The 26,203-nt window shown below is 40.9% G+C and overlaps 1 protein-coding gene across 8 annotated transcripts in view; it reads right to left on the bottom strand.

The window, feature by feature from the left end:
* The window catches only part of MDN1 (midasin AAA ATPase 1), a 314,285-nt gene that overhangs the window by 75,378 nt on the left and 212,704 nt on the right, over window positions 1–26,203 (bottom strand). For all 8 annotated transcript variants that reach the window (XM_075862158.1, XM_075862156.1, XM_075862153.1 and 5 more), the window contains exons 61-69: window positions 25,623–26,010; window positions 24,185–24,294; window positions 17,314–18,022; window positions 16,876–17,037; window positions 15,743–16,010; window positions 13,269–13,504; window positions 11,061–11,156; window positions 7,736–7,830; window positions 5–120 (exon numbers count right to left, since the gene is read on the bottom strand). In XM_075862158.1, coding sequence (XP_075718273.1) covers window positions 5–120; window positions 7,736–7,830; window positions 11,061–11,156; window positions 13,269–13,504; window positions 15,743–16,010; window positions 16,876–17,037; window positions 17,314–18,022; window positions 24,185–24,294; window positions 25,623–26,010 — 2,180 coding nt within the window. The remainder of the gene's footprint in view (window positions 1–4; window positions 121–7,735; window positions 7,831–11,060; window positions 11,157–13,268; window positions 13,505–15,742; window positions 16,011–16,875; window positions 17,038–17,313; window positions 18,023–24,184; window positions 24,295–25,622; window positions 26,011–26,203) is intronic.

The raw sequence follows: 26,203 nt of genomic DNA on the forward strand, positions 1-26,203 counted from the left end.
TTACCTTGCTCCTGTTCCACTTGCAGGTAATTCTCAACCAACTGATAAATAGAAAACCAATGCTTAAAGGATTTTTCAGCTTGTCGCTTCATGACATTGTCAAGGCTCAAAGACCAGCAGCTAAGAACCAATAAATAAATACACTAGAGTTTTTGGAACTGTACAGTTATTGAAAGCAGAAGTCAAGAAATCAAAGATGCCAAACCTTACCATACAGAAACGATCTAATAGTTTTTAAAATAAAATCTTAACTAAATGACGTTTCAGTTATGAATGTAACTTTGAAAAGAAAAGAACCTCTCCTGGCTTAAATAAACCCCAAACCAATCCAAGAGGGCGGGGCGCTCTGCAGACCCAATGGTTCTTACTATTTGTACAAGTTCCAGCCTCACTGATATTTTAAAGGAAGAGCTCACTTTAACCTCTTAATGACCAGGCCTTTTTTGGCCTTTGACATAGCTGTATAATGGCTTGTTTTTTGCGGGACGAGTGTGTATTTTTCAATTGCACCATTTATAGATGCATATAATATATCGATTAACTTTTTAAGTTTATTGTGGGAGAGAATTGAAAACAAACAGCTATTCCAGCAAGATTACCGCGTTATAAATTTACACCGTTCACTATGCGGCATAGATAACGTTCACCTTTATTCAATGGGCCGGCTCGATTACGCCGATACCAAATATGTAAAGGTTTTATATGTTTTCCTACGTTTGCACAATAAAAAAAAATTACTTGTTTCTGTATTGCCGCATTCCAAGAGCCGTAACTTTTATTTTTCAGTAGATGTAGCAACACGTGGGCTTGCGGGACAACGTGTAGTTTTCATTGGTACTATTTTGGGATACATGGGACTTACTGACTTATTTTTTGTTGGGTGGGGGGGGGGGGGGGATGGGAAAAAAATTTCTTTCATAAAATTTATGTAACTTATTTTTTTTTGTCCCACTAGGGAACATCACTTTGAGATAGGGCTGGGCAATTTATCGAAATTCAGCGCAATTAATAGTCGCCATCTTGTGAATTTCAGTTTGATCAATTATTTTCTCCCAGTTTAACCATCTGCATCTTCAGGATGCAGATACAGTTAAATCAAATGGTAGAGCAGGGGACCGTAAGGTCCCTCTCTACAATTCATTATGCATCGCTGGACGCGAAGCAGTGACAAAAATCGCACCGGTCTGAGTCGAGATGCACAGACCAGGAGGAGCAGAGATATCTCCTCCACGCGTCATTGGAACGGGATTAGGGGATTATGTATATTATTTTTATAAGGCACTAGTCGGGGCAGCTGGGGAGGGGGCATTATACAGCGTAGGTGCAGTTATGGGGGTTTTATACTGTGTGAGGGTAGCTATAGGGGCATTATACTGCGAGGAAGACCGTTATGGGGGGCATTATACGGTGTAGAAGACTGTTATGGGGGGCATTATACGGTGTAGAAGACCGTTATGGGGGGCATTATACGGTGTAGAAGACAGTTATGGGGGGCATTATACGGTGTAGAAGACCGTTATGGGGGGCATTATACGGTGTAGAAGACCGTTATGGGGGGCATTATACGGTGTAGAAGACCGTTATGGGGGCATTATACGGTGTAGAAGAGCGTTATGGGGGGCATTATACGGTGTAGAAGAGCGTTATGGGGGGCATTATACGGTGTGGGGGCAGCTATAGGGGATTTATACTGTGTGTAGGCAGTTATAGGGGCATTATAATGTGTGGGGACAGCTAAATGGCAGTGTGTATGGGGCAATATAATGTGTGGGGGCAGTGTATACAGCAGACTCAGGGGATAAATACTAATTCAATGGCGTAGCATGCAAAAAGGCTGTGGCCTAAATAATCGTTCAATAGACGTAATCAAGGTTACATGTTCAATTAATCGTGAGTTAGACTTAGGTCATAATTGCCCAGCCCTACTTTGCGATCTTCTGTTTGCAAATATAATGCTTTGGTATAGTTAGTATACTAAAGCATTATTGCCTGTCAGTGTAAAACTAACAGGCAATCTATAAGGCCATGAGTCTGACATGGCCTAATAGGCAGTTGCTGAAGGCAGCCTTGGGGGCCTTTGTTAGGCCCCCTGCTGCGTGGGAAACCCATCAGCGTGTCGCGGTAGTGCCGATGGGGTGACAGGGGGAGCTCCCACCCTCTGTCAAACACAAAAGACACCGTGGTCGCTATTGAAAGAGGCATCTAAGGGGTTAAACTGCTGGAATCGGAGAGCTCTTAGATTCCGGCAGGAGCCTGGCTGTGTTTAACCCCTTAAGGACGCAGCCTAGTTTGGGCCTTAAGGCTCAGAGCCCATTTTTGAAATCTGACATATTTCACTTTATGTGGTAATAACGTCGGAATGCTTAAACCTATGCAAGCGATTCCGAGATTGTTTTCTCGTGACACTTTGGGCTTCATGTTCGTGGTAAAATTTGGTCGATATATTCAGTCTTTATTTGAGAAAAATTGCAAAATTTAGAGAAAATTTAGAAAAAATAGCATTTTTCAGAATTTAAATGCATCTGCTTGTAAAACAGACGGATATACCACCCAAAATAGTTACTAGTTCACATTTCCCATATGTCTACTTTAGATTAGCATCGTTTTTAGAACATTATTTTATTTTTCTTGGACGTTACAAGGCTTAGAACATAAACAGCAATTTCTCATATTTTTAAGAAAATTTCAAAAGCCTTTTTTTTAAGGTACCTGTTCAGTTCTGAAGTGGCTTTGAGGGGCCTATGTATTAGAAACCCCCATAAAACCCCCCATTTTAAAAACTAGACCCCTCAAAGTATTCAAAACAGCATTTAGAAAGTTTTTTAACCCTTCAGGAATTTCACAGGAATTAAAGCAAAGTGGAGGTGAAATTTGCAAATTTCGTTTTTATTTCTGAATTTCAATTTTATTCTATTTTTTTTCTGTAACAAAGAAGGTTTTACCAGAGAAACACAACTAAATATGTATTGTCCAGATTCTTCAGTTTTTAGAAATGTCCCACATGTGGCTCTAGTGCGCTCGTGGAATAAAACACAAGCCCCAGAAGCAAAGAAGCACCTAGTGCATTTTGGTGCCTCTTTTTTATTAGAATATATTTTAGGCAGCATGCCAGGTTTGGAGAGGTGTTGAGGTGCCAAAACAGTAGGAATCCCCCAAAACTGACCCCATTTTGGAAACTGCACCCCTCAAGGAATTAATTTATGGTTATTGTTACCATTTTGACCCCGTAGTTTTTTCACAGCGCGTATTTGAATTGGGCTGTGAAATTAAAAGAATGACAATTTTTCCAATAAGATGTCATTTTTGATCAGAATTTCTTATTTTCACAGGGAACAAAATGCCCCATTTTGTTGCCCAATTTGTCCTGAGTGCGGCAATACCCCATTTGTGGTGATAAACTGCCGTTTGGGCCCATGGGAGGGCTCAGAAGGAAAGGAGCGCTATGTGTTTGTTGGAGTCCAGATTTTGCTGTATTGGTTTTCGGGTGCCATGTCGCATTTGCAGAGCCTCAGAGGTATCAAAGCAATGGAAACCCACCAAAAGTGACCCCATTTTGGAAACAAAACCCCTCAAGGAATTTATTTATGGGTGTTGTGACCATTTAGACCCCACAGTTTTTTCACAGAACTTATTTGAATTGGGCTGTGAATTTAAAAAGAAAAACTTTTTTCCAATAAGATGTAGTTTTGGCTCAAAACGTCTTATTTTCACAACGAATAAAATACCCCATTTTGTTGCCAAATTTGTCCTGAGTGCGGCAATACCCTATTTGTGGCCATAAACTGCCGTTTGGGCCCATGGGAGGTATTAGAAGGAAAGGAGTGCTATGTGTTCTTTGGAGCAGAGATTTTGCTGGATTGGTTTTCGGGTGCCATGTCGCATTTGCAGAGCCCCAAAGGTATCAAAGCAATGGAAACCCACCAGAAGTGACCCCATTTTGGAAACTACACCCCTCAAGGAATTCATTTATGGGTGTTGTGACCATTTAGACTCCACAGTTTTTTCACAGAATTTATTTGAATTGGGCTGTGAATTCAAAAAAATGAAATTTTTTCCAATAAGAGGTAGTTTTGGCTCAAAATTTCTTATTTTCACAAGGAATAAAATGCCCCAATTTGTTGCCCAATTTGTCCTGAGTGCGGCAATACCCCATTTGTGGTGATAAACTGCCGTTTGGGCCCATGGGAGGCCTCAGAAGGAAAGGAGCGCTATGTGTTCTTTGGAGCCCAGATTTTGCTGGATTGGTTTTCGGGTGCCATGTCGCATTTGCAGAGCCCCAAAGGTATCAAAGCAATGGAAACCCACCAGAATTCACCCCATTTTGGAAACTACACCCCTCAAAGAATTTATTTATGGGTGTTGTGACCATTTAGACCCCACAGTTTTTTCACAGAATTTATTTGAATTGGGCTGTGAATTCAAAAAAATGAAATTTTTTCCAATAAGAGGTAGTTTTGGCTCAAAATTTCTTATTTTCACAAGGAATAAAATGCCCCAATTTGTTGCCCAATTTGTCCTGAGTGCGGCAATACCCCATTTGTGGTGATAAACTGCCGTTTGGGCCCATGGGAGGGCTCAGAAGGAAAGGACCACCATGTGGCCTACTGGGAATTTTCTGGTGCTAAGTCGTGTGTGCAGAAGCCCCTGAGGTATCAGTACAGTTGAAACCCCCGAGAAGTGACCCCGTTTTAAAAACGACACCCCTTAAGGAATTCATCTAGAGGTGTAGTGAGCATTTTGACCCCACAGGTATTGTGTAAAAGATAATGCGCAGCAGATGGTGCAGAGTGAGATTTGCAATTTTCTATATATATGCCATGTCAGTGTCCGATATATTGTGCCCAGCATGTGCCACCGGAGACCTACACCCCATAAACTGTAATGTTGGCTCTCCCGGGTACGGCAATACCCTACATGTGGCTGTTATCAGCTGCCTGGGCACACAGCAGGGCTCAGAGGGGAAAGAGGAGGAGGGGTAAGCTGTGCGAAGTGGATCAGAGCGAGTAAAACTGGGGTAAATTAAAAATAAAGGGATGGATGATAAATTTGAAAACACTCTTTCATACAGAGCTCTGGTTTTTCGGGACACGCGTCACATTGATATATTGTGTCCTTCCTTATCCCCCTCTTATAGCAGACTCTGCACCTCTTTTGACTTTTTCCCTTCTTGCCAGTTTGGGGAACTTCTCCTAAAAAGTGTTGCCCTGGTACGATGCCTGTGGCCCCGCTTCCAGAAGTACTGTAAGGCTTCAGGACTTGATCTGACAAGTCCACCCCTCCCATGTACCTATTGTAGTCCAGGATGCAGTCTAGTTTGGGGGTCCCTGTATTGGTACCTCGTACAGGTACATGGGTACTGGTGTGGCATCTCCCTGGTCTTGTACTTGACACACAATATGTTGCTGCTAGATTGTGCCCTGCTCTCACCCCTTCTGAGGGTTTGCCCAAGCAGAGTCTTAGGGAGGCCTCTCAGGTTTCTTCTAGCAGTGCCGCATGCCGCAGGACTTCTGGAAGCGAGGCAGTTGAAGAGTGAGACGCTGGTATAAAAATTATCCAGGTAGAGGTGGTAACCCTGGTCCAGCAGTGGGTGCACCAAATCCCACACAATTTTTGTATTAACTCCCAGTAAGGGGGGGCATTCTGGGGGCTGAGAACTGGTGTCCTTCCCTTCATATATCCTAAATTTGTAGGTATACCCTGATGCACTCTCGCACAGCTTATACATCTTCACGCCATACCTTGCCCTCTTACCCGGCAGGTACTCGCGGAATTGAAGCCTCCCTTTCAAATGTACCAAGGACTCATCTATAGAAATACACTTCTCGGGGGTGAATGCTGGGAAAACCGGGCACTGAAACGGTCTAATAGGGGTCTCCGTTTATACAAACGGTCAAAACTGGGGTCATCTCGGGGTGGGCACGGCTCATTATCAGTATAATGTAAGAAGCGAAGTATTGCCTCATTTTTATTTTATTTTTTAGTTTCCAGCTCAGTTCTGAAGTTGCTTTGAGGGGCCCATATATTAGAAACCCCTATCAAACACCCCATTTCAGAAACTAGACCCCTCAAAGTATTCACAACAGCATTTAAAAAGTTTATTAACCCTTTAGGCGTTTCACAGGAATTTAGAGCAAAGTAGAGGTGACATTTAATTTATTTAATTTAATTTATTAGGCACCATGTCCGGTTTGAAGAGGTCTTGTGGTGCTAAAACAGTGGAAACCCCCCAAAAGTGACCCCTTTTTGGAAACTAGACCCCTTGAGGAATGCATTGTAGTTTTCATGGGGTGCATGCGACTTTTTGATCAGTTTTTATTCTATTTTTAGGTGGCGTGGTGACTAAAAAAACAGCAATTTTACTATTGTTTTTTATTCAATTTTTTTTACAGCGTTCACCGTGCGCTATAAATGACATATTCACTTTATTCTGCGGGGCGATACGATTACGGCGATACCAGATGTTTATAGTTTTATTTTATGTCTTATGGCGTTTGCACAATAAAATACATTTTGTAAAATATAATTAATTTTTTGTGTTACCTTATTCTAAGAGCCATAACTGTTTTATTTTACCATCAATAAAGCCGTGCGAGGACTTATTTTTTGCGTAACGAACTGTAGTTTCGATCAGTACAATTTTTAGGTACATGCGACTTTTTGATCTCTTTTTATTCCATTTTTTGGGAGGTGAAGTGACCAAACAATTGTGATTGTGGTACGGTTTATTATTATTTTCTCTTACGGCGTTCACCGTGCGGGATAAATAACGACATTGTTTTGTAGTTCAGGACGTTACGGACGCGGCGATACCAATTATGTATAGTTTATTTGTTTATTTATATATTTTTATTAATAATAAAGAACTGATAAGGGAAAAAGGGGGACTTTTACTTTTATTACTTTTAAATCTTTTATTTTCTTATTTTTACACAACTTTTTTTTACTTTTTCACACTTTTTTTACTTTGTCCCACTAGGGGACATGAGAGCAGGAGGCTCTGATCGCTATTCTAATACACTGCACTACATGCGTAGTGCAGTGTATTAGAGCTGTCAGCTGTTCGCTGACAGCAAGCATAGTGGGTCCTGATTTTGTCGGGACCCACTAGGCTTCCGTCGATGGCGTAGCCAGAGTCCATTGTTAGGATTCTGGTTGCCATAGTAGCCATTACGGCCCGCTATCGTGTAGCAGGCCGGCGATGGCAGCTTAACCCCTAAGAAGCCGCGATCGCTATTGAACGCGGCTTCTAAGGGGTTAATCGGCGGGGACCACCGCGATCGGTCCCTGCACACTAAGCTGTGATAGCCTGCTGTCGGAAACAGCAGGTATCACAGCTCAGACACGCGCCGGGGAAAGATGGCGCCGTGTTTACTCAGGTCAGTAATAGTACTGACCTGAGCGCGAACGTTCTACTTAGCAGGACGTACTATTACTGACCTGAGCGCGAAGGGGTTAACATCTGTGCTCCTCCCACTGAGCTCGTGGGTACAGTGACCGTACCCACAGTGGCAGTACTCACGAGGTCAGAGTGACGGATATATTCATCACGAAGTGGGAACTAGCACCTGCTTGTGACTGATCTATCCGTCAATGGTTATTAAGGAGTTCTAGAGTATCGGTCATTGGGTTACAGTAACAACCAGCAAGAATCAGAATGCAGCAGGATTATAATACAGGCTGTAACTAAGGATCAGATAACAACAAAAAAAACACAGAAAAAAAATAAAAAACTTACTTCAGTTCAAGTTTACGCCACTGGATAATAAGCTGTGTAATTTCATCAAGATTCTGTCGCAGAGACACATTCCGGCTAGCATTTTCTTCCCAGTCCTATTGGAGAAAATAAATTTGGATTACTCAGTTTCACATAGGTTATAAGTTCTACTACATCCTTGCCCCTGGCGATCCAGCGCTGTTACTCCAGTGGCAATCCAGGTGCTTGTTTACATGCACGTAGCATGAGACCGCTGCATCCAATCAGAGGGCTCAGTAGGTCATATATTGTATTTCTGCCATTATGCAGGAAATACAATTAGTCACCAGAGAGCCCCGCTGAGCCCTCTGACTGGCTGAAGGTGGTTACATGCTATATGCATGTAAACAAGCAGCGGGACTGCTGCCGGAGTGACAGCACTGGATCCTCGGGGACAACGGTGGGTAAGTACTGCGTTTTGTTTTATTTATTTTATCTGAAGCCCCTAAGAAAAAATGTCACTTCCTGGAAAACTCCTTTAAAGAGGCTCTGTCACCCGTTTAGAACTGCCCTATCTTCTACCTAATCGAATAGGCGCTTTAATGTAGGTAAGTAGTGTGTTGTTTTTTTTTTTCTAAAAAAGACGTTTATTTTTGACAAAGTTATAAGCATTTTAAGTGTTAAATTTGTTCTTAATTCCCAAGGGGGCGTTTTTTTTACTCTTGACCAAGTGGGCGTAGTAAAGAGAAGTGTATGACGCTGACCAATCAGCGTCATACACTTCTCTTCATTCATGACCAGCTTAATCCACAGCAGAGTGATCTCGCAAGATCACGCTGTGCTGTCACTTACTCCCGTAGTTCCTTCACACAAGCGACGGGAGTATGGATGAACTACGGGAGTAAGTGACAGCACAGCGTGATCTTGCGAGATCACGCTGTGCTGTGGATTAAGCTGGACATTAATGAAGAGAAGTGTATGACACCGATTGGTCAGCGTCATACACTCTTTACTATGCCAAATTGGTCAAGAGTAAAAAAACACCCACTTGGGCATCAAGAACAAGTTTGCATAACACTTAAAATGCTCATAACTGTCAAAAATAAAAGTTTTTTTTAAATAACAACACATGACTTATCTACATTAAAGCACCTATTATATTAGGTAGAAGATAGGGCAGTTATAAACTGGCTTAGATAATTTCTTGGAACAAAAAATATATTAGCTCCCATGTGTAGAAATTTTTACCTTCCCTTTTCCCATCCCTTGGTTAAACTCGATGGACGTGTCTTTTTTTTAACCGTACTAACTATGTATGCCGTGCTCCTAGCACGACATCACCAGGTGAGCACTATTCAATAGTCTCTTATTCTTGACCATTTCAAATGTGGGATAATGCCCTATGTCTGCGCCATTGTGTAGGTTTCTCTTTTTAAGTGAACTTGGAGAAATTGGTAGTCATCCAGCTCTGAATTGGAATCCAATGACAAGGGTTCCCGGTGAGTGGAAGAAGTGGCAGATAAGTCCCCTGGAGGGGCAGAATGATGAGGCATGTGGCAATCAAGGCGGGTGAGACAGCACGGATCTGACCCATTTAGGGGGCCTGACACGCGAAGACGTTGTCGGAAAATCTCCAGAAAGTTGTAAAGAGGTCGCCGACGACCCTGGAGAGGGAATGAGCCCTTTGCTGTTCAGCTTCAGCATTAGGAATTGCTAGGGGGTCGCTGAGTTGGTTGGGCCACAGGGTGGGCGTCCACAAATGCATGCCGGCTTTCAGGCCAAGCATCACACAGAGGAGCAGCTTGATCACATGAGAATATTTTGCCACATGTGGGACAAAGTGAACTATATAAGGAACCCGTCGGTAGGATTCCCTTCTGGTGTCTGACAACGCAGTATAGGGGGTCACCACGATGCTCAGTTGCAACTGGGAAAAAACTAGTAACGGAGTCTGATTAAATATTCTGCAAGAGGCAGGATTGTGGCCACCTGAGGTTACCTAGTTTTCTAGGGTTGAGAAGGGTTTGGGAATGAAGGATATGCCTTTGGCACCCCATCCTATCAATTTGGAGAAAATTAACCCCTCTGTCCCAGCACCAACAGCCCTGGATAGTTTCTGTGATGCAGTGTATCCAGAGTCCCCAGAATGTATAACTAGCAGAAGTCCCCTCCATGTGCCAGCTGCGGTGAGGTGGAACACTGGTGTGGAGCAAAGGGGAACGAGGTGGAACACTGGTGTGGAGCAAAGGGGGAATAACCCGTACGCTGGTGAAAAACCGAGTAGCTTGTGCCTTTGTCTTCAGAATGGCAGGAGTACAAGTGTGTTGACACACTGAGCGCCTGCAAGACGTTGGAGAAAAGTAGGGGGCAAGTGAGAAACGTTACCTTGCTAGAAGAAAAGATGATGCAAAAAATAAACTAACATACAAAAAGGTAGGACAGCCGGCTATGGACACTTAGCCAATACGGACTAGCACAGTGCCTGTAAGAGGAGTATATACCGTAAGAGGGGCCAACACTTTAGTCTTAGCGTCACGTCTCCTAGTGGCAACAGCATAAACCCACGGTCTGTGTCCTCAAATGAGAATCATTATGCAGGATTGTAAGCAAGAATCAGCGTTAGACACAAAACTATCAGTTTGAAAAGAGGAAACTATATGGAAGTTTTAGTGGAAATTCATTACTCTTCAATTACAAACCCAATAAAACATTATCCAAAGTCCCTGAAAGCCCCTTTAATCAGAACATTGAGCCCCCAATTTGAGACAATATGTCATTCCGACTGATAAGCTGGTTCTGCCGCCTGACCACTAAAAACCACCTTCGTGAGCCATTTTGGCATCTACATACGATTATGGTATTTCCTATACAATACCGAATCGGATAATAAATATAATGCTCTAGAGTGAAGCACTGTGTGAAAAAGAAGCAGAATCAAGGTTATACAGGGTGGGTGGAAGAAGAGCTCAACATCACTGGGCAAAAGCTGAATGAGATGAGTTACATATTAAAAGAATGCATTTTTGTAAAACTACTGCAGGTTTTTAATTTAGGCTATATTCACATCTGCATTCTGGCTTTCCATTGCTCTGCATCTTCGGAGCAGGACCATGAAAAACCAGAGCCACTAGATCCCTTCCATGCCCGACACCATTCAAAACCCATAGACTTTAGTGGGTTCCGTTGCTTTTCCGTCATGGTGTCCGTTATTCTGCCCGATAAAAAAGGCGCAGACAGAATCTGCAACAGAGGCTCCTAATGCAGATGAGAACAAGCCCTAATACTGTATTTGAATCCCTCACCGAATTGAGAAAATTTAAAATGCTGGATTTGAAATGCGTAATAAGAGCAACATATTTGAACTTACTTGAGATTTTGCTAAAAGAATTTCCAAACCATTTAAAAATTTGGAAAGAGGGCCGGAGAGTGAAAATCCTTGAATCCTGTCAGTTATAACCAAAAGCTGTAGATAAAAAGACAAAATAAAAGAGGATTACTTCTTTTCATTACAATCTAAATCAGACGGTCTACTCGGACTCAGATTTTTGATCTCTTCAGTTTTGATCACTAGACCTAGGCATAAATGGTATATATGGACACTGCACATTTATTGCATTTATTTTAGGTGTTGGTGTGCATCTCAGGCTCTGATTGTCAGACTTTTAGCTACAAACATAATTTTTTCAGTATTTGTTCAAATAATTTTCAGAAAATATATAGGTATGGAGATGAGATGATTTTTGTATTTAGAATTATTTGTGTATGTCAAAAGTGTAAAAAGTGTCCCAGCAAGATAATGGTTAATATAAAATATGAATAATCTCGCATTGTCATCGTGGATAATTCAGTGCGGGCATACACATTAAATTCTGAAGTTGAATTATAATGTGGTGAAAATGGTGTGCTGATAAGGAGGAAAGAAAAAAATTGTGTTGAATACCATACCTAGAATCCCTGCTTTCTTATGTTGATTTTAGGTGCAAAATTTTGTGCGGAGTAATTTCTTAATATATCTTTATAGAGTTCTGAGTGGGTTTTTTTTCTGATAGAGATTCAAATCCCCTACAGAGACATACACTGTATGGACAAACGTATTGGGACACACCTCTTAATCATTGAATTTTGGGGTGTCATTCAGTCCCACTGCCAAAGGTGTATAAAACCAAGCACCTAGCCATGTAATCTGCCTTTACAAACATTTGTGAAAGAATGGGTTATTCCAAAGAATTCGAGCGTGGTACTGTAATAGGATGTCACAGTTAAAAAACAAAAAGAGAGCGAGTCAGCACTTCCAAAATACAAATAAGAGCTTTATTCACCCAATGCGACATTAGTCCTGCTGGACTGAAACATCGCATTGGGTGAATAAAGCTCTAATTTGGAAGTGCTGCCTCGCTCTCTTTTTGCCTACTCCAAGGGACTTTGGATCAAGTCCTATTGAGGCGTACAGCCATATTTTGTCCAATCCTGTGATATTTTGGCTTTTCTTTTTACAGTTCAATACAAGTTAGTTTGTGGAATATCTAGGAGAGAAGAAATTTCACAAATCCACCGTGAGTGTTATTATTGCAAAGTGGAAGCGTTTAGGAATCACAGCAACTCAGCCACGAAATGTCAGACCATGTAAAATTAGAGTGGGGTCAAAGATTGCTGAGGTGCGCAGTGCAACTAAGTCGCCAATGCTCTGCTCACTCAACTGCAGGGTTCCAAACCTCCTCCAGAATTAATATCCGCACAAACACTGTGCACCAGGAGTTTCTATGGCTGAGCAGCTACATACAAGCCTATCATCAACTAGCACAATGCCAAGCGTCAGATGGAGTGGAGTAAAGCACGCCACCACTGGACTCTGCAGCAGTGGAAACGTGTTCCGTGGAGTGATCAATCACCCTTCTCTATCTGGTGGTCTGATGGACGAGTCTAAATTTTGGCAAATGCCAGGAGAAACTTACCTGCCTGACTGCATTGTGCCAACTGTAAAGTTTGGTGAAGCAAAGATAATGCTATGGGGTTGCTTTTCAGGGGTTGGTGTAGGCCCCTTCATTCCAGTGAGGAGAAATCTTAATGCATCAGTATACGAAGATAATTATTGGACAATTGTATGCTGACAACTTTGTGGGAACAGTTTGGGGAAGGATATTTTCTGTTCCAGCAGGACTGTGGCCCAGTGCACAAAGCAAGGTCCATAAAGCCACGGTTGGGTGAGTTCAGTGTGGAAGAACTTAACTGGCCTGCACAGAGCCCTGACCTCATTGAACACCTTTGGGATAAACTAGAATGGAGATTGCAAGCCAGGCCCTCTCGGCCAAATTCAGTGTCTCGCTGTTCCCGGCCATTAGTCAGGGCTGTCAGCTGTAAAACACAGCTGACACCCGCAGGGTACGGAGGGCACGTGAGCGGCCTCCATACTCCCATATGACACTTATCACATACACATGTACTTGATAATGTGTCAAGGGGTTAAGGGTTGACATTCCCTTTTAGGAATATTCACAATATCTTTTGTGACATACAGAATTCTAGCTTTACTTTGTTTTCAAGGACCTATCTGAGCTTGCGAAAACGCTTTCCTCACCTGAACCAAAGCAGGGTGATCTGGCCAATCTACCAGCAACTTATTCACCTCTTCGCTGAAGCGACTCAGCAGACACTGGCACTGCCTAACCTGATCGATATTAGGATGCTGATAAAAGTCATAAGGGCCTTCGTGCTGTAGTATAAGGTCTGAGGTACTGTTGCCCAATATTGTGTTCTGCAGGAGAGTGCTAGCCAGTAAATGACTGCTGAGAATATGATCATTGAAATCAGCCCCTGAAAAAAACAACAAAGTTTAAAAACATAAACTTTCAAATGAAAGGCAAAAAGAATACATTTAGATAAGTGATAAATGTAGGCTAGAATCTAGAGAAAGGGCAACCAGGTGGCAGCACAAGTGTAGTCTTTTCTTATATAATGCAATAAATATACACATTACATTATAATTTATCAAAAATCAGTTTAAAAATGTACTTTATATTTAAATATACGGTGCTGTGGGTATTTGGCCCTAAGATTATTACAATGAAAAAAAGCATAGAATTTAAAAGCCATGTAAACTTTTGAAGGCATATTATTTTTGATAGATCGATAAAGCGGTACTTCAAAAGGCAAAAAAAAAAAAATTGCCTTCAAAACTGTACTTCTCTCTTAAAGAGGCTCTGTCACCAGATTTTGCTACCCCTATCTGCTATTGCAGCAGATCGGCGCTGCAATGTAGATTACAGTAACGGTTTTATTTTTTAAAAAACAGCATTTTTGGCCAAGTTATGACCATTTTTGTAGTTATGCAAATGAGGCTTGCAAAAGTCCAAGTGGGTGTGTTTAAAAGTAAAAGTACAACTGGGCGTGTATTATGTGCGTACATCGGGGCGTTTTTAATACTTTTACTAGCTGGGCGCTCTGACGAGAAGTATCATCCACTTCTCTTCAGAACGCCCAGCTTCTGCCAGATCACACTGTGACGTCACTCACAGGTCCTGCATCGTGTCGGACGAGCGAGGACACATCGGCACCAGAGGCTTCAGTTGATTCTGCAGCAGCATCGGCGTTTGCAGGTAAGTAGCTACATCGACTTACCTGCTAACGCCGATGCCGCTGCAGAATCAACTGAAGCCTCTGGTGCCGATGTGTCCTCGCTCGTCTGACACGATGCAGGACCTGTGAGTGACGTCACAGCGTGATCTGGCAGAAGCTGGGCGTTCTGAAGAGAAGTGGATGATACTTCTCATCAGAACGCCCAGCTAGTAAAAGTATTAAAACCGCCCCGATGTACGCACATAATACACGCCCACTTGGACTTTTACTTTTAAACACACCCACTTGGACTTTTGCAAGCCTCATTTGCATAACTACAAAAATGGTCATAACTTGGCCAAAAATGCTCGTTTTTTAAAAATAAAAACGTTACTGTAATCTACATTGCAGCGCCGATCTGCTGCAATAGCAGATAGGGGCTGCAAAATCTGGTGACAGAGCCTCTTTAAGCCCCTTAATGAATCGGCCACTTTTCGTTTTTTTTCCTCCCCGCCTTCCAAAAGCCATAATTCTTAATTTTTTTGTCTACATGGTAGTACAAGGGCTCGTTTTTCGTGGGACAAGTTGTAGTTTTTCATGGCAAAATTTAATGTATCACATAATGTACTGGGAAACTGAAGGGTAAAATGAGCAAAAAACAGTAATGGCGGCTGTTTTTGGGGGTTTCGTTTTTACGACTTCCATCAGGCCGTAAAAATTTAATTTACACTTTATTCTACGGTTTGATATTACGCTTATAAAAAAAAAATTGTGTTGCCATATTCGGCGAGCTATAACTTTATTTTTCCGGCGATTGAGCGATGTGAGGACTTATTTTTTGTAGGGCAAGCTGTAGTTTTTATTGGTAGCATTTTAGGGTACATGCAACTTTTTTAAATCGCTTTTAAATCCACCTTTTGCGGGAGCGAAGATGACAAAAAAAAAACCTACATTTCTTGTTTTAATTTTTTTTTTTTACGGCGTTCAGAGCGGGTTACATAACTTTACGGCGATAACAGTCATGTTAACTCATTTTTTGTAACATTACTTTGTGGAAAAAGGGAAGTTTTTTGAACGCTCGTTTTCCCAAGCATTGGTTCGTGTAAAAAGGCCCCTGCAATGCTTCGTCTACATTCCCCCTTTTGTTTCTTTTTTGATACACCACAACAGACCCGTCATTCTGTCATTAGTCCTCTGCATGCTAAAGATAGTGAGCCGATAACATTCACTGTAGGTTGTAAAACAAGATGCTTATCCAGTACAGTGTAGACTATTTGGCCACTAGATTTCAGAAATATTTAAGGATTTTTATATATGGCTATAAACAAAAAAAAAATAAATAAAGCGTATGCTGTCCAGACAATAAAAAAAATATATATATATTTTTTGACAAATTAACAATAAAGTCAAGTTGCTTAAATCAGTGTTTCTACACGACAGTAAAGTTTCCCACTACACCCATACCACTAAATGTTCGCAATATAACAATGTTCATACCTATGAGAGGGTAAAGTGATTCTATAAGGGAGGCACTGGTCTGGTAACCAGACAGGAACACGCTCAGGTAATATCTGGTTAAATGCTGTGCTGGCTTCTGGTGATACCAAAGAGATCTGGCGACACTTAAGCAGAGCTGCTGATGAATGAGCATCACCGTTTTTACTGAGCTCTCAGACACTACTGTAGACTGATCTACTTGAATATCACTGCCTTGTGTCTCCATAAGATCATCCAGACTTAATTGTTCGGTTATGTCTGCAAAATCCTATAAGTAAGCAAAGAAGTAAAATTTTAAGAAATTGTACATTACAATTTAGAAACAAATGGGACTGGTGTATAATTCATGTTTATCTAAGAGAGGATAGACACACAACAGCTGCTTTTGAAAAGGGAATCTATAGGATTTTACTGTAATAACGAAATTGCTCTGATTTGATATTGAACATTTGTTATTTAACTTTGAATTTAAATTTAGTATCCAAGATCTCAGCTATATGACCTTTGTATAATAGTCTATGGATGTGCTGGGTATACAAGCAGCACTTCCATATACAGTGCTTATATAAACATGTCCATACATCGATATCTTGGGGAAAGAATGGCGACTAAATGCAAAGTACAGACATTCAGCAAGTTAACAAGTGAAATAGAAAGAGCACAGTAACGTGTATACATTATATATATATATATATATATATATATATATATATATATATATATATAATTATATTATATACAATATAGCTGCCATGAAATAAAGGGCAACGAAGCAGCACTCAAAAAGTGAAGTGAGTTTATTCACCAGACATCATCTACGTTTCACCTTCTCAATGATAATGCCTTCATTGAGAAGGTGAAACGCTGTAGAATGTCTGATGAACAAACCCGCTTCACTTTGAGGGCTGCTTCGTTGCTCTTTTTTTGATGGTGTAGTACAAGGTGGGGTCACTCCTTATTTTGAAGCTTAGCACCAGCCCTGATTGGCGAATACAGCCACAGTGCTGCTCCAACTCTGTATTTCCATTACCTATATATTGTTGGCAATACATTCAAAGAACGAAAGGACAAATATAACCGTGTGACATTTACCCATGCTCAGCACAAGTACATTTTCTTAGACAAGATCATACCTGATCATAAACTGGAAATCGCATGCGGAATTCTCTCTCCTCTTCTTCATCTTCTGTAATACCAGATCCAAGACTTTTGCTCTTGTATTTATAGAGGCTGCTTTCTTGCCGTTCCTGCTCTCTAGAACTCTGCTCTTGCTCATCCCACTCATTGATAATGGCCTAAAAAATAAATATATGTTTAATAATAATAAGAATATAAGTTTATGTACTGTTTTTTTGTGTACGTTGTGTGTGTGTGTGTGTGTGTGTGTGTGTGTGTGTGTGTATGTATACATACACATATATATATATACATACACATATATATATTATAATATATATAAACACACACACATACAAAAAGAATTAAAACATCAGTACATAAAATTATGAAGGTGAAATACACATTCTTGACAGTTCAAACAAAAAATACAAACTAAGTGAGGAAACACTGACCTGACATATGTGCCTGAAAAGCTTCAGAGACTTTTGATCCATTTCCCCTTTGGAAAGAATATGAGTGCGTAGAAAGAGCAATCCATTAACAAGAAGCTGCTCTTTAGTTAGGCAACAACTCAGATCCCTCCCATGTGGTGGTCGGTCTTTGCAGGGATATTTTTGGGAAAGTTTTTTAAGGCCTTTCAGGATGTCAAGGGAGCCAACTGAACACAAACTGTCGGCATGTGAATAGTATGTTGGAAATGCTTCAGATGTAGATGGAAAAGCGAGAAGTGAAACAATCAGATTTGTTATTTTAGATGGAGAAATTAAAGCGCTGTTCATTGTGACGTAGAGCTCAGAGGCTATTACTCTTATTCCATGTTGCATTTGCAAAATGGCAGCTTGAAGAGGAGTTACCATATCTGGATATAGAGAATAATCCTCTGAAAGACGCTTTCTGAACTGTTGTTGAGATCGCTGCCATGTGACCTCTTCAGCCAGCAGGTGGAGTATACCTTGCCGTGACTTTATACCCTTCCCACTGAGGGCCTTTAAAAGACGTGTAGCAAAATCCTGGATGGAAGTCATCTTGCCAATGCTGTTGAGGTAGTTGTGAACATCCTGGTACAAGGTGTCATACGTTGGACTTGTGGGGCGGTAAGCCTGCTTTTTGGAAAGATTATACATGATCGCTTTCAGCTTCTGAATTCTGTGCAGTAAAGTCCTGTTGAGAAATGAAGTACAGTAAACAAATAAAACTTGACAGTATTTAACCCTTTAACCCCTTAAGGACACGGCCAATTTTGGCCTCGAGGACAGAATAATTTTTTTTTACATTTCCCTCTTTGCATCCCGACGCTCATAACTCTTATTTTTTGTACGACGTAGTTGTATGAGACTGTTTTTTGCAGGACGAGTTGTACTTTATGTAGGTACCATTTTTTGGTACAAATACATAATCGTTTAATTTCTATAAATTTTTATTTTGGCGAAAATACAGAAAAAAAGCAGTTCCGCGGCAGTTTTAATATTTATTTTTTTTTACACCATACACCGATCATAAATAATGTTATTCATTTGTTGTACAGGTTGTTACGGTCGTGGTGATACTAAATATGTCTATATTATTTCATGTTTTGGGACTTACATTTTAAAAAGTTTATTTATTTATTATAAAAAGTGTATTTTTTTTACTTTATTGATCATAAAAAGTTTTTACATTCATTTCACTTTTTTTTTAATCCCATAAAATGATTTATCATTTTGTAACTAATGTACTGGCATAGATCTATATACTAGTACATTAGCCTGTGTACTGAGGCAGTTGTTAGGGCACACCTCAGTATGCCCTAACAACAGGAAATATGTTCAGACAGTCCTAGGGTCCTTCAATGGACCCTGGGGTGTCTGGCTGTACAAGTTATGGGCTTTGATAATTTTGGTATAGCTGTAATTGTATTGAGCCACAGAATATTAAGTTGCCAGTTTTTTCCAATTCAACCCCACAAAGATTTTTTTTTCTAGTTTCCCAGTACATTATATGGTACTTTAAATAGTACCAATAAAAACTCCTCCCGCAAAAAATAAACCCTCACACCACTCTATTGATGGAAAAATGTAAAATGTATGGCTTTTGGAAAGCGGGTGTTCAAACTAAAACGGCATGCTCTTTAACTGGTTGCCGACACAGGTCGAGAATGCTTGTCCTGAGCGGCGAGTACTTGGCGCATTAGGACGAGCATTCTCGTCCTGTGTTACAGCCGTCTGTGCGCGCAACTGTAATACACAGCCAAAAAAAAAATCTTTGTGGGGTCGAATTGGAAAAAACTGGCAACTTGAATTTATTCTCTGGCTCAATACAATTACAGCTATACCAAATTTATCTAGGTTTTTTTTAATGTTTACTAAAAAATATTTGTTTAAAAAAAAATAATTTTTTCATCGATTGAGCAGTGAGGGGGGATTATTTTTTTTTGCGGGACAGGCTGTAGTTTTAATTGGTACCATATTTTGGTACATACAACTTTTTGGCTACTTTATTAAAAAAATAAATTTTTAGAGCTAAAGTCACAAAAAAACAAAACAAAACCTGATTCTGGCAGTTTCATTTATTTATTTTTTTACGCCATTCACAGTGCGGTTAAAGTAATGTTAGATTGTAATACAGGTATAGACAAAGTTTATCTTGGCTGATCTCACAAAAAAAGCCAAAAATGTTAACTTTTAGGTATGCAGTGATACCAATTAAGTTTATTAAAAAAACATTACTTTAGAGGATAAATGTGAAAAAGTTTTTAGTTTTTTTTTAAAACTTTTAATATTTTTTATACACTACTAAAAACTAACACTTCTTTGGTATATTTTTTTTTATTACTCCCCTAAGGAATTTGAACCAACGATCTGAGGTATTGCCGTATATAATCATTTTACAGTCTCCTGTTAAGCCCTACAAGTGCCTATTCAAGGTACATTTGATGGTGGACTGGGGTCGGCATAGGCACTCTGACCAGTCTGCAGCAAGCTGTGATGCACTGTTGACACCTGTCTATCATAACCAACATTCACTTATTCTGCATTTTGGGCTACAGGATCTCTTCTGTCGGATCAAACCAGATGAGCTAGCCTTCATTTCCCACTAGAGTCTTGTGTACCCATATCCTGGTCGCAAGTTCATCGGTTGACCTTCCTTGGACCTCTTTTGGTACCCGAAACACTATCAGACTTGGCATTTTGGAGATGCTCTGACCCAGGCATCTAAACATTCAGATGATGGTTATAAGACTGGGTCAGAGCATCTCCAAAATTCCAAGTTTGGAAGAATGTTCCGGGTATGCAGTAGTTAGTCCATGCCAAAAGTGGTACAATTTGGCCCCTGTCAAAGTCGCTCAGTTCCTTACATATATCCATTTTTCCTGCTTCAAACACATTCATTTTAAGACTTGAGTGATCACTTGATGATAAATATATCTAACTCCTTGACAGGCACCATTAGAATAAGATAATGCAGGGGCGTAGCTAGGGGGGTGGCAGGCGGGGCATGTGCCCTGGGCGCAACTTAAAGGGGGGCGCCAGCACCACCCCCTCCTGCACTAGAATTGTACCAGCGTCTTTAGGACACAGGTACAATTAGAAGCAATGAATGGCCGGGTACGTTCCGTGCCTGGGCATTCAGTGCCTATCCACGAGTGAAGCAGTGCCACTTGCTTCATTGAAAGGCGTTGAATGACATCTGCCCAGCCAATCAGCACCTTTCATAGACGCTTCGTTCAACCACAGGAGACCTGCACAGAAGAGAGCAGGTCTCCATTGCTGGCTGACGGGATTAAGGCGAGTTTAAAGTTTGTTATTTTATTGTAATTCAAAAAAGTGTGTGGCTTTATCTACGGGGGGGGGGGGGGGGGGGTTTTATACAGGGGTGGGCTATATCTACGGGGGGGGGGGGGTATATACAGGGGTGGGCTATATCTACGGGGGGGTATATACAGGGGTGGGCTATATCTACGGGGGGGGGGGGTATATACAGGGGTGGGCTATATCTACGGGGGGGGGGGTATATACAGGGGTGGGCTATATCTACGGGGGGGGGGTATATACAGGGGTGGGCTATATCTACGGGGGGGGGTATATACAGGGGTGGGCTATATCTACGGGGGGGGGGTATATACAGGGGTGGGCTATATCTACGGGGGGGGGGTATATACAGGGGTGGGCTATATATACAGTGGTGGGCTATATCTACGGGGGGGTATATACAGGGGTGGGCTATAACTACGGGGGGGTATATACAGGGGTGGGCTATATCTACGGGGGGGGGTATATACAGGGTGGGCTATATCTACGGGGGGTATATACAGGGGGGGCTATATCTACAGGGGGGGCTATATCTACGGGGGGGCTATATCTACAGGGGTGGGCTATATCTACAGGGAGGCTATATACAGGGGTGGGCTATCTGTGGATCACTATATACAGGGGGGGCTATATACAGGGGGCTATCTGTAAAGCACTATATACAGGGGTGGGCCATATCTACAGGGGGGCTATATACAGGGGTGGACCATCTGTGGAGCACTATATACAGGGGTGGGCTATATGTGGAGCACTATATACAGGTGTGGGCTATATACAGGTGTGGGCTGTGGAGCACTATAGTGGGACACTATATACATGGGTGGGCTATATGGGGGCACTGTGTGTGTGTGTGTGTGTGTGTGTGTGTGTGTGTGTGTGTGTGTACACATTGTATGGTGCTATTCTAATTAGAGGTGCAGTGTATGGCGCTATTCTATTTAGGGGCGTAGTGTGTGGTATAATGAGAACTTTATCTTTGTTTATAGGTGTAGAAATGTTGGAAAAGTGAGAAGCTGAAGACATCTGAGCGGCAAACTGCAGAAATGGGCTGTGACCGGGAGAAGTCATCGTAGAGATCTGGACCGGATGGAGAAAAAGAACTAGAATCTGAGACGTCACCAGTGAGTCACTTAATGTCAATGTTTATTCTGCCTCTAATCAGTAATGTAGTCCCTGTATCATCTGCAGCGAGATGATAGGTGGTATGATTATATGATTTATTTTTTGTGAAACCGCATCACCCAGCATATCCTTACCATTGTTCGGGGCATGCTGGGAGCTGGAAACAATTTAGTGCAAACCTATACGGCAGGGGTTGCACTAAATTGAGCTGTATTTGTGCTGGTGTTGTATATATGTAATGAGCTTGGTTCTGGGTCTGTATTTATGTACTGAGCTTGGTTCTGGTGTTGTGTATAGCACTATATTGCTTGTAAAATGTACAAATGTTTTTATGCTCGAGTTACATTTAAAAAAAAATGTGTAAATGAAATGACACGTCATTGATTGGTAGAGAAAACAAACATGGCGAGAGGGAAGGAGATGTCGGGAAAGAGGTTGGGGGGCACCAAACTGAATCTTTGCCCCGGGTGCTGGAGAATGTAGCTACGCTTCTGGATAATGTTAATCACTTCACCTGTCAGTGGTTTTAATCCAGGCTAAACTTTTTATGGTGATGTACCGCCATATTATTTGCAGATATTGTGAAAAGCCATCATTAACATTGTATAGAAATGCTATTGGAACAGTTCAGGTACTTTGTATAGTAACATGCCACAATGCACAGGGCTCCTCTGAAAAGTAAAATGCAGTCCAAATCCTTACTATGAAGGTGTACCTTATAAGATGCTAATTATAATGATATGCCATCAATATTCTAATTACTGAAAACCTATTTAATGGAAATTACATCGGTTGCATGAAAAGCATTTTTAAATCCTATCCACAATAAGCAATTACACCTATTGTTCAAGTTCTCCTTGTAGTCTACAGCCATTTGATATATTCAAGAATTCACATTGCACCACACCAATTAAAATCTGCAACTATTTCACGGATTTATATTTTCTAAACTTTGTTGTGTGTTAATAGCACAAATGGGTACAAATTTAATCTTAGTCATAAATTGACCTGGGTGCAAAATATAATGGCCTTCTCGGAACAAAAAAATGCACAATAGCTCTCTCACCACATTATAAGTGCCCTATCTCCTACATAATCTGATCGGCGCTGTAATGTAGATACGTGGTTTTTATTTTGAAAAACGATCATTTTTGAACACGTTATGAGCAATTTTATATTTATGCTAATTAGTTTCTTAATAGACAACTGGGCGTTTTTTTACCTTTTGACCGAGTGGGCGTTGTGTAGAGAAGTGTATGACGATGACCAATCAGCGTCATACACTTCTCTCCATTCATGTCCATTTGTACTCCGCACAGCGTGATCTCACGAGATCACGCTGTGCTGTCACATACACCCACATTAACTTTACTTTAGTGTCTTGAGAGTGAATAGACCACTTCCAGCCAGGACGCAATGTCCATTTACACTCCCGACAGTTCGGTAAAGTTTTTGTGGGACTTATTCACACAGCACAGCGTGATCCGGCTGTGCTGTCATTCACAATGTGATCTCGCGAGATCACGTTGTGCTGTGATTAAGTCCCACACAAACTTTCCCGAAGTGTCGGGAGTGTGAATAGACATCGCATCCTTGCTGGAGGTGTTGTCTATTCACTCTCAAGACACTTCAGTATAGTTAATGTGGGTGTTTGTGACATAACAGCGTGATCTCGCGAGTACAAATGGACATGAATGGAGAAAAGTGTATGACGCCGATTGGTCAGTGTCATACACTCCTCTTAACAACGCCCACTTGGTCAAAAAGGTAAAAAACGCCCAGTTGTCCATTAAGAAACTAATTAGCATAAATATAAAATTGCTCATAACTTGCTCAAAAATGATTGATTTTCAAAATAAAAACACTTCTCTATATTACAGCAGCAATCAGATTATGTAGGAGATAGGGCACTTATAATCTGGTGACCGAACCTCTTTAAGGTCTCATGAATCAGTAACCATTTTCCAAAATTTGCAGATTCTATAAAACTAAAAAGATAAGACAAACCATAAAAAAATAAAAGATATTTCTAACAATTTATTTATTTATTTTTAAAAGGGGGGGGGGGGGGGGTTTGCTGCATATTTCCTTCCATTTCAGCCCTAGCCTAATGTAGGGTTCAATATAACCCGAGACGTAGCACAAAACGTAGTTACTGTCAGTGGATTCTGTATTATTCACTAAATAGAGTCTATGTGAAGCATTTGAACTACTGGAGTGCGGTTCTATTCATGTTCTGAAGGGACGTGGTCATCCCATTTAGAATGCACACCCACCTCCGGAATTAGAGAAATGGTGCATGACCTTCTGTTTATATACTGAATACTTTGAAAAAGAAAGTTATGATGAAGTCCCAGAATGTGTGCATAATCTCATACAGGGAGTCATTAACGGTTATAAATTACAGTCCCACCTGATATGAGGGTGAGTGTGTTTTTGCAATGCATCATCATTAAGCTCTTTTCCTGTAAGCAGGCTACATGACAAATTGCGTGTCTTCCATTCAAGCTCCAGTTCATGCAGCTAAAATAAAACAAAAACAAAATGTGTAATAAAATGTGCACATTGTCTGGTAAAATAAACACAATACTGCTAAAATATGATTTAAAAATTAATCGTAAATCTACATAAAATCTGTGTAACATTGCATTCATGCATAAGATAAGGGAGTTTAGAAAAATGCAATGAAAAACAGGACGAGATCTCTTCATTTTCGGAGTATGTGTTTTTGACAAGATTTAAAGAGGGACAAGTGGAACCCTAGAACACACAGAGCACCAAAGACAGACAGAAAGAAGAACTCTAAGAAAATTTGTTTTGTATACATTTGAGGGGAAAAGTCTTATGTGGGATGAACAAACACTTATATTAGTCTCAGCCCCCTTGTGGCAAGGGTAGCAACCCATGGTTGCGGTGTAATTTCTGGTAAACGCAAGGCTGGAACCACAAATGCAGTTTTCGTGGTAGTTTGTGCCAAGGCAGTAGTGGATCCAAATAAAAAAAAGGAAATTATAAAAGTAAAGACTGATACTTCACACTTTTGTTTGGTTCAAAGGACTGCATCAAACTGCTACAAAAACTGCATGTCTGAATCCAGCCTTAAGGAGGCTCTGTCACAAGTGTTTTATCTCCCAAATAATCTCATCGGCACTGTAACGTAGATAACAGTGGTTTTTATTTTGAAAAACGATAATTTTTTAGCAAGTTATGAGCAATTTTAGAATTATGCTAATTAGTTTCTTAATAGACAACTGGGCGTGTTATTACTTTTTACCAATTGGCCGTTGTGCAGAGGCGTGTATGACGCTGACCAATCAGTGATCAGTGTCCTGCACTTCTCATTGTTCCAGCCCAGTGTGATCCCCAGCCCAGTGTGATCCCCAGCCCAGTGTGATCCCCAGCCCAGTGTGATCCCCAGCCCAGTGTGATCCCCAGCCCAGTGTGATCCCCAGCCCAGTGTGATCCCCAGCCCAGTGTGATCCCCAGCCCAGTGTGATTGTGCAGTGAAAGAAGCTGGGCTGGAAAAAAGAGAAGTGCATGACGCTGATTGGTCGCTGATTGGTCAGCCTCATACACTTCTCTGTACAACGCCCAGTTGGTAAAAGGTAAAAACACGCCCAGTTGTCTATTAAGAAACTAATTCGCATAAATCTAAAATTGCTCATAACTTGCTAAAAAATTATCGTTTTTCAAAATAAAAACCACTATTATCTACATTACAGCGCCGATCAGATTATGTAGGAGATAGGGCACTTATAATGTGGTGACAGAGCCTCTTTAATATACAATCATTACATAAGTAACGCATCTTAACCTAAATGTTATTTTTAGTTGAAACTATACCCACTTACCTCCTCTTCTGCATACTGCAATTTGTATTTTCTTTTTACTGCTGGGTCAAAAGTAGTTTGTGGCAGCCAAAGGTGAATCTGCAGCAAACCCAAATTAATCCACAGAGAACCCCGATGGGCTGCTTCGGAGGCCTGAACTGCATCATCAACGTCAGCATAAAACTGCTGGAGGCAGGTCATCCAGAGCTTAACAATGCTTTCCGGTAATATTTCTTGATTAGACCAGTCTCTCAGGATATCCTGGATATAGTGAAAGGCAGAAAGGTCTTTCATTGGAAGATGGTCACAATACTGCAAAAATTCCTCTTGTAAGCTTTCTGGTACAAGGTCCTTCAGAGCAACAAAATGATGATATAACAGAAGACCTTGAAGTTTGGCATCTGTATTTCTGTTAAAAAAAAAAAAATGCAGAATTTAATTTCTTAGCATAAATTAAAAAAAAAAAAATCACTCTTTAGCTGATCTAGTTTAGCGAAAAACGTTCTGCATATTTTCTAAATCTATACTTGCTGAGTATATAAGAGCTGTGCTGTGTGCCAAATTAAATGTCTTCCCCCTTCCCTCTCACAGTTATGAGTCTC

This window comes from Rhinoderma darwinii, chromosome 4 (genome assembly GCF_050947455.1).
Source record: "Rhinoderma darwinii isolate aRhiDar2 chromosome 4, aRhiDar2.hap1, whole genome shotgun sequence".
NCBI lineage: Eukaryota > Metazoa > Chordata > Amphibia > Anura > Rhinodermatidae > Rhinoderma > Rhinoderma darwinii.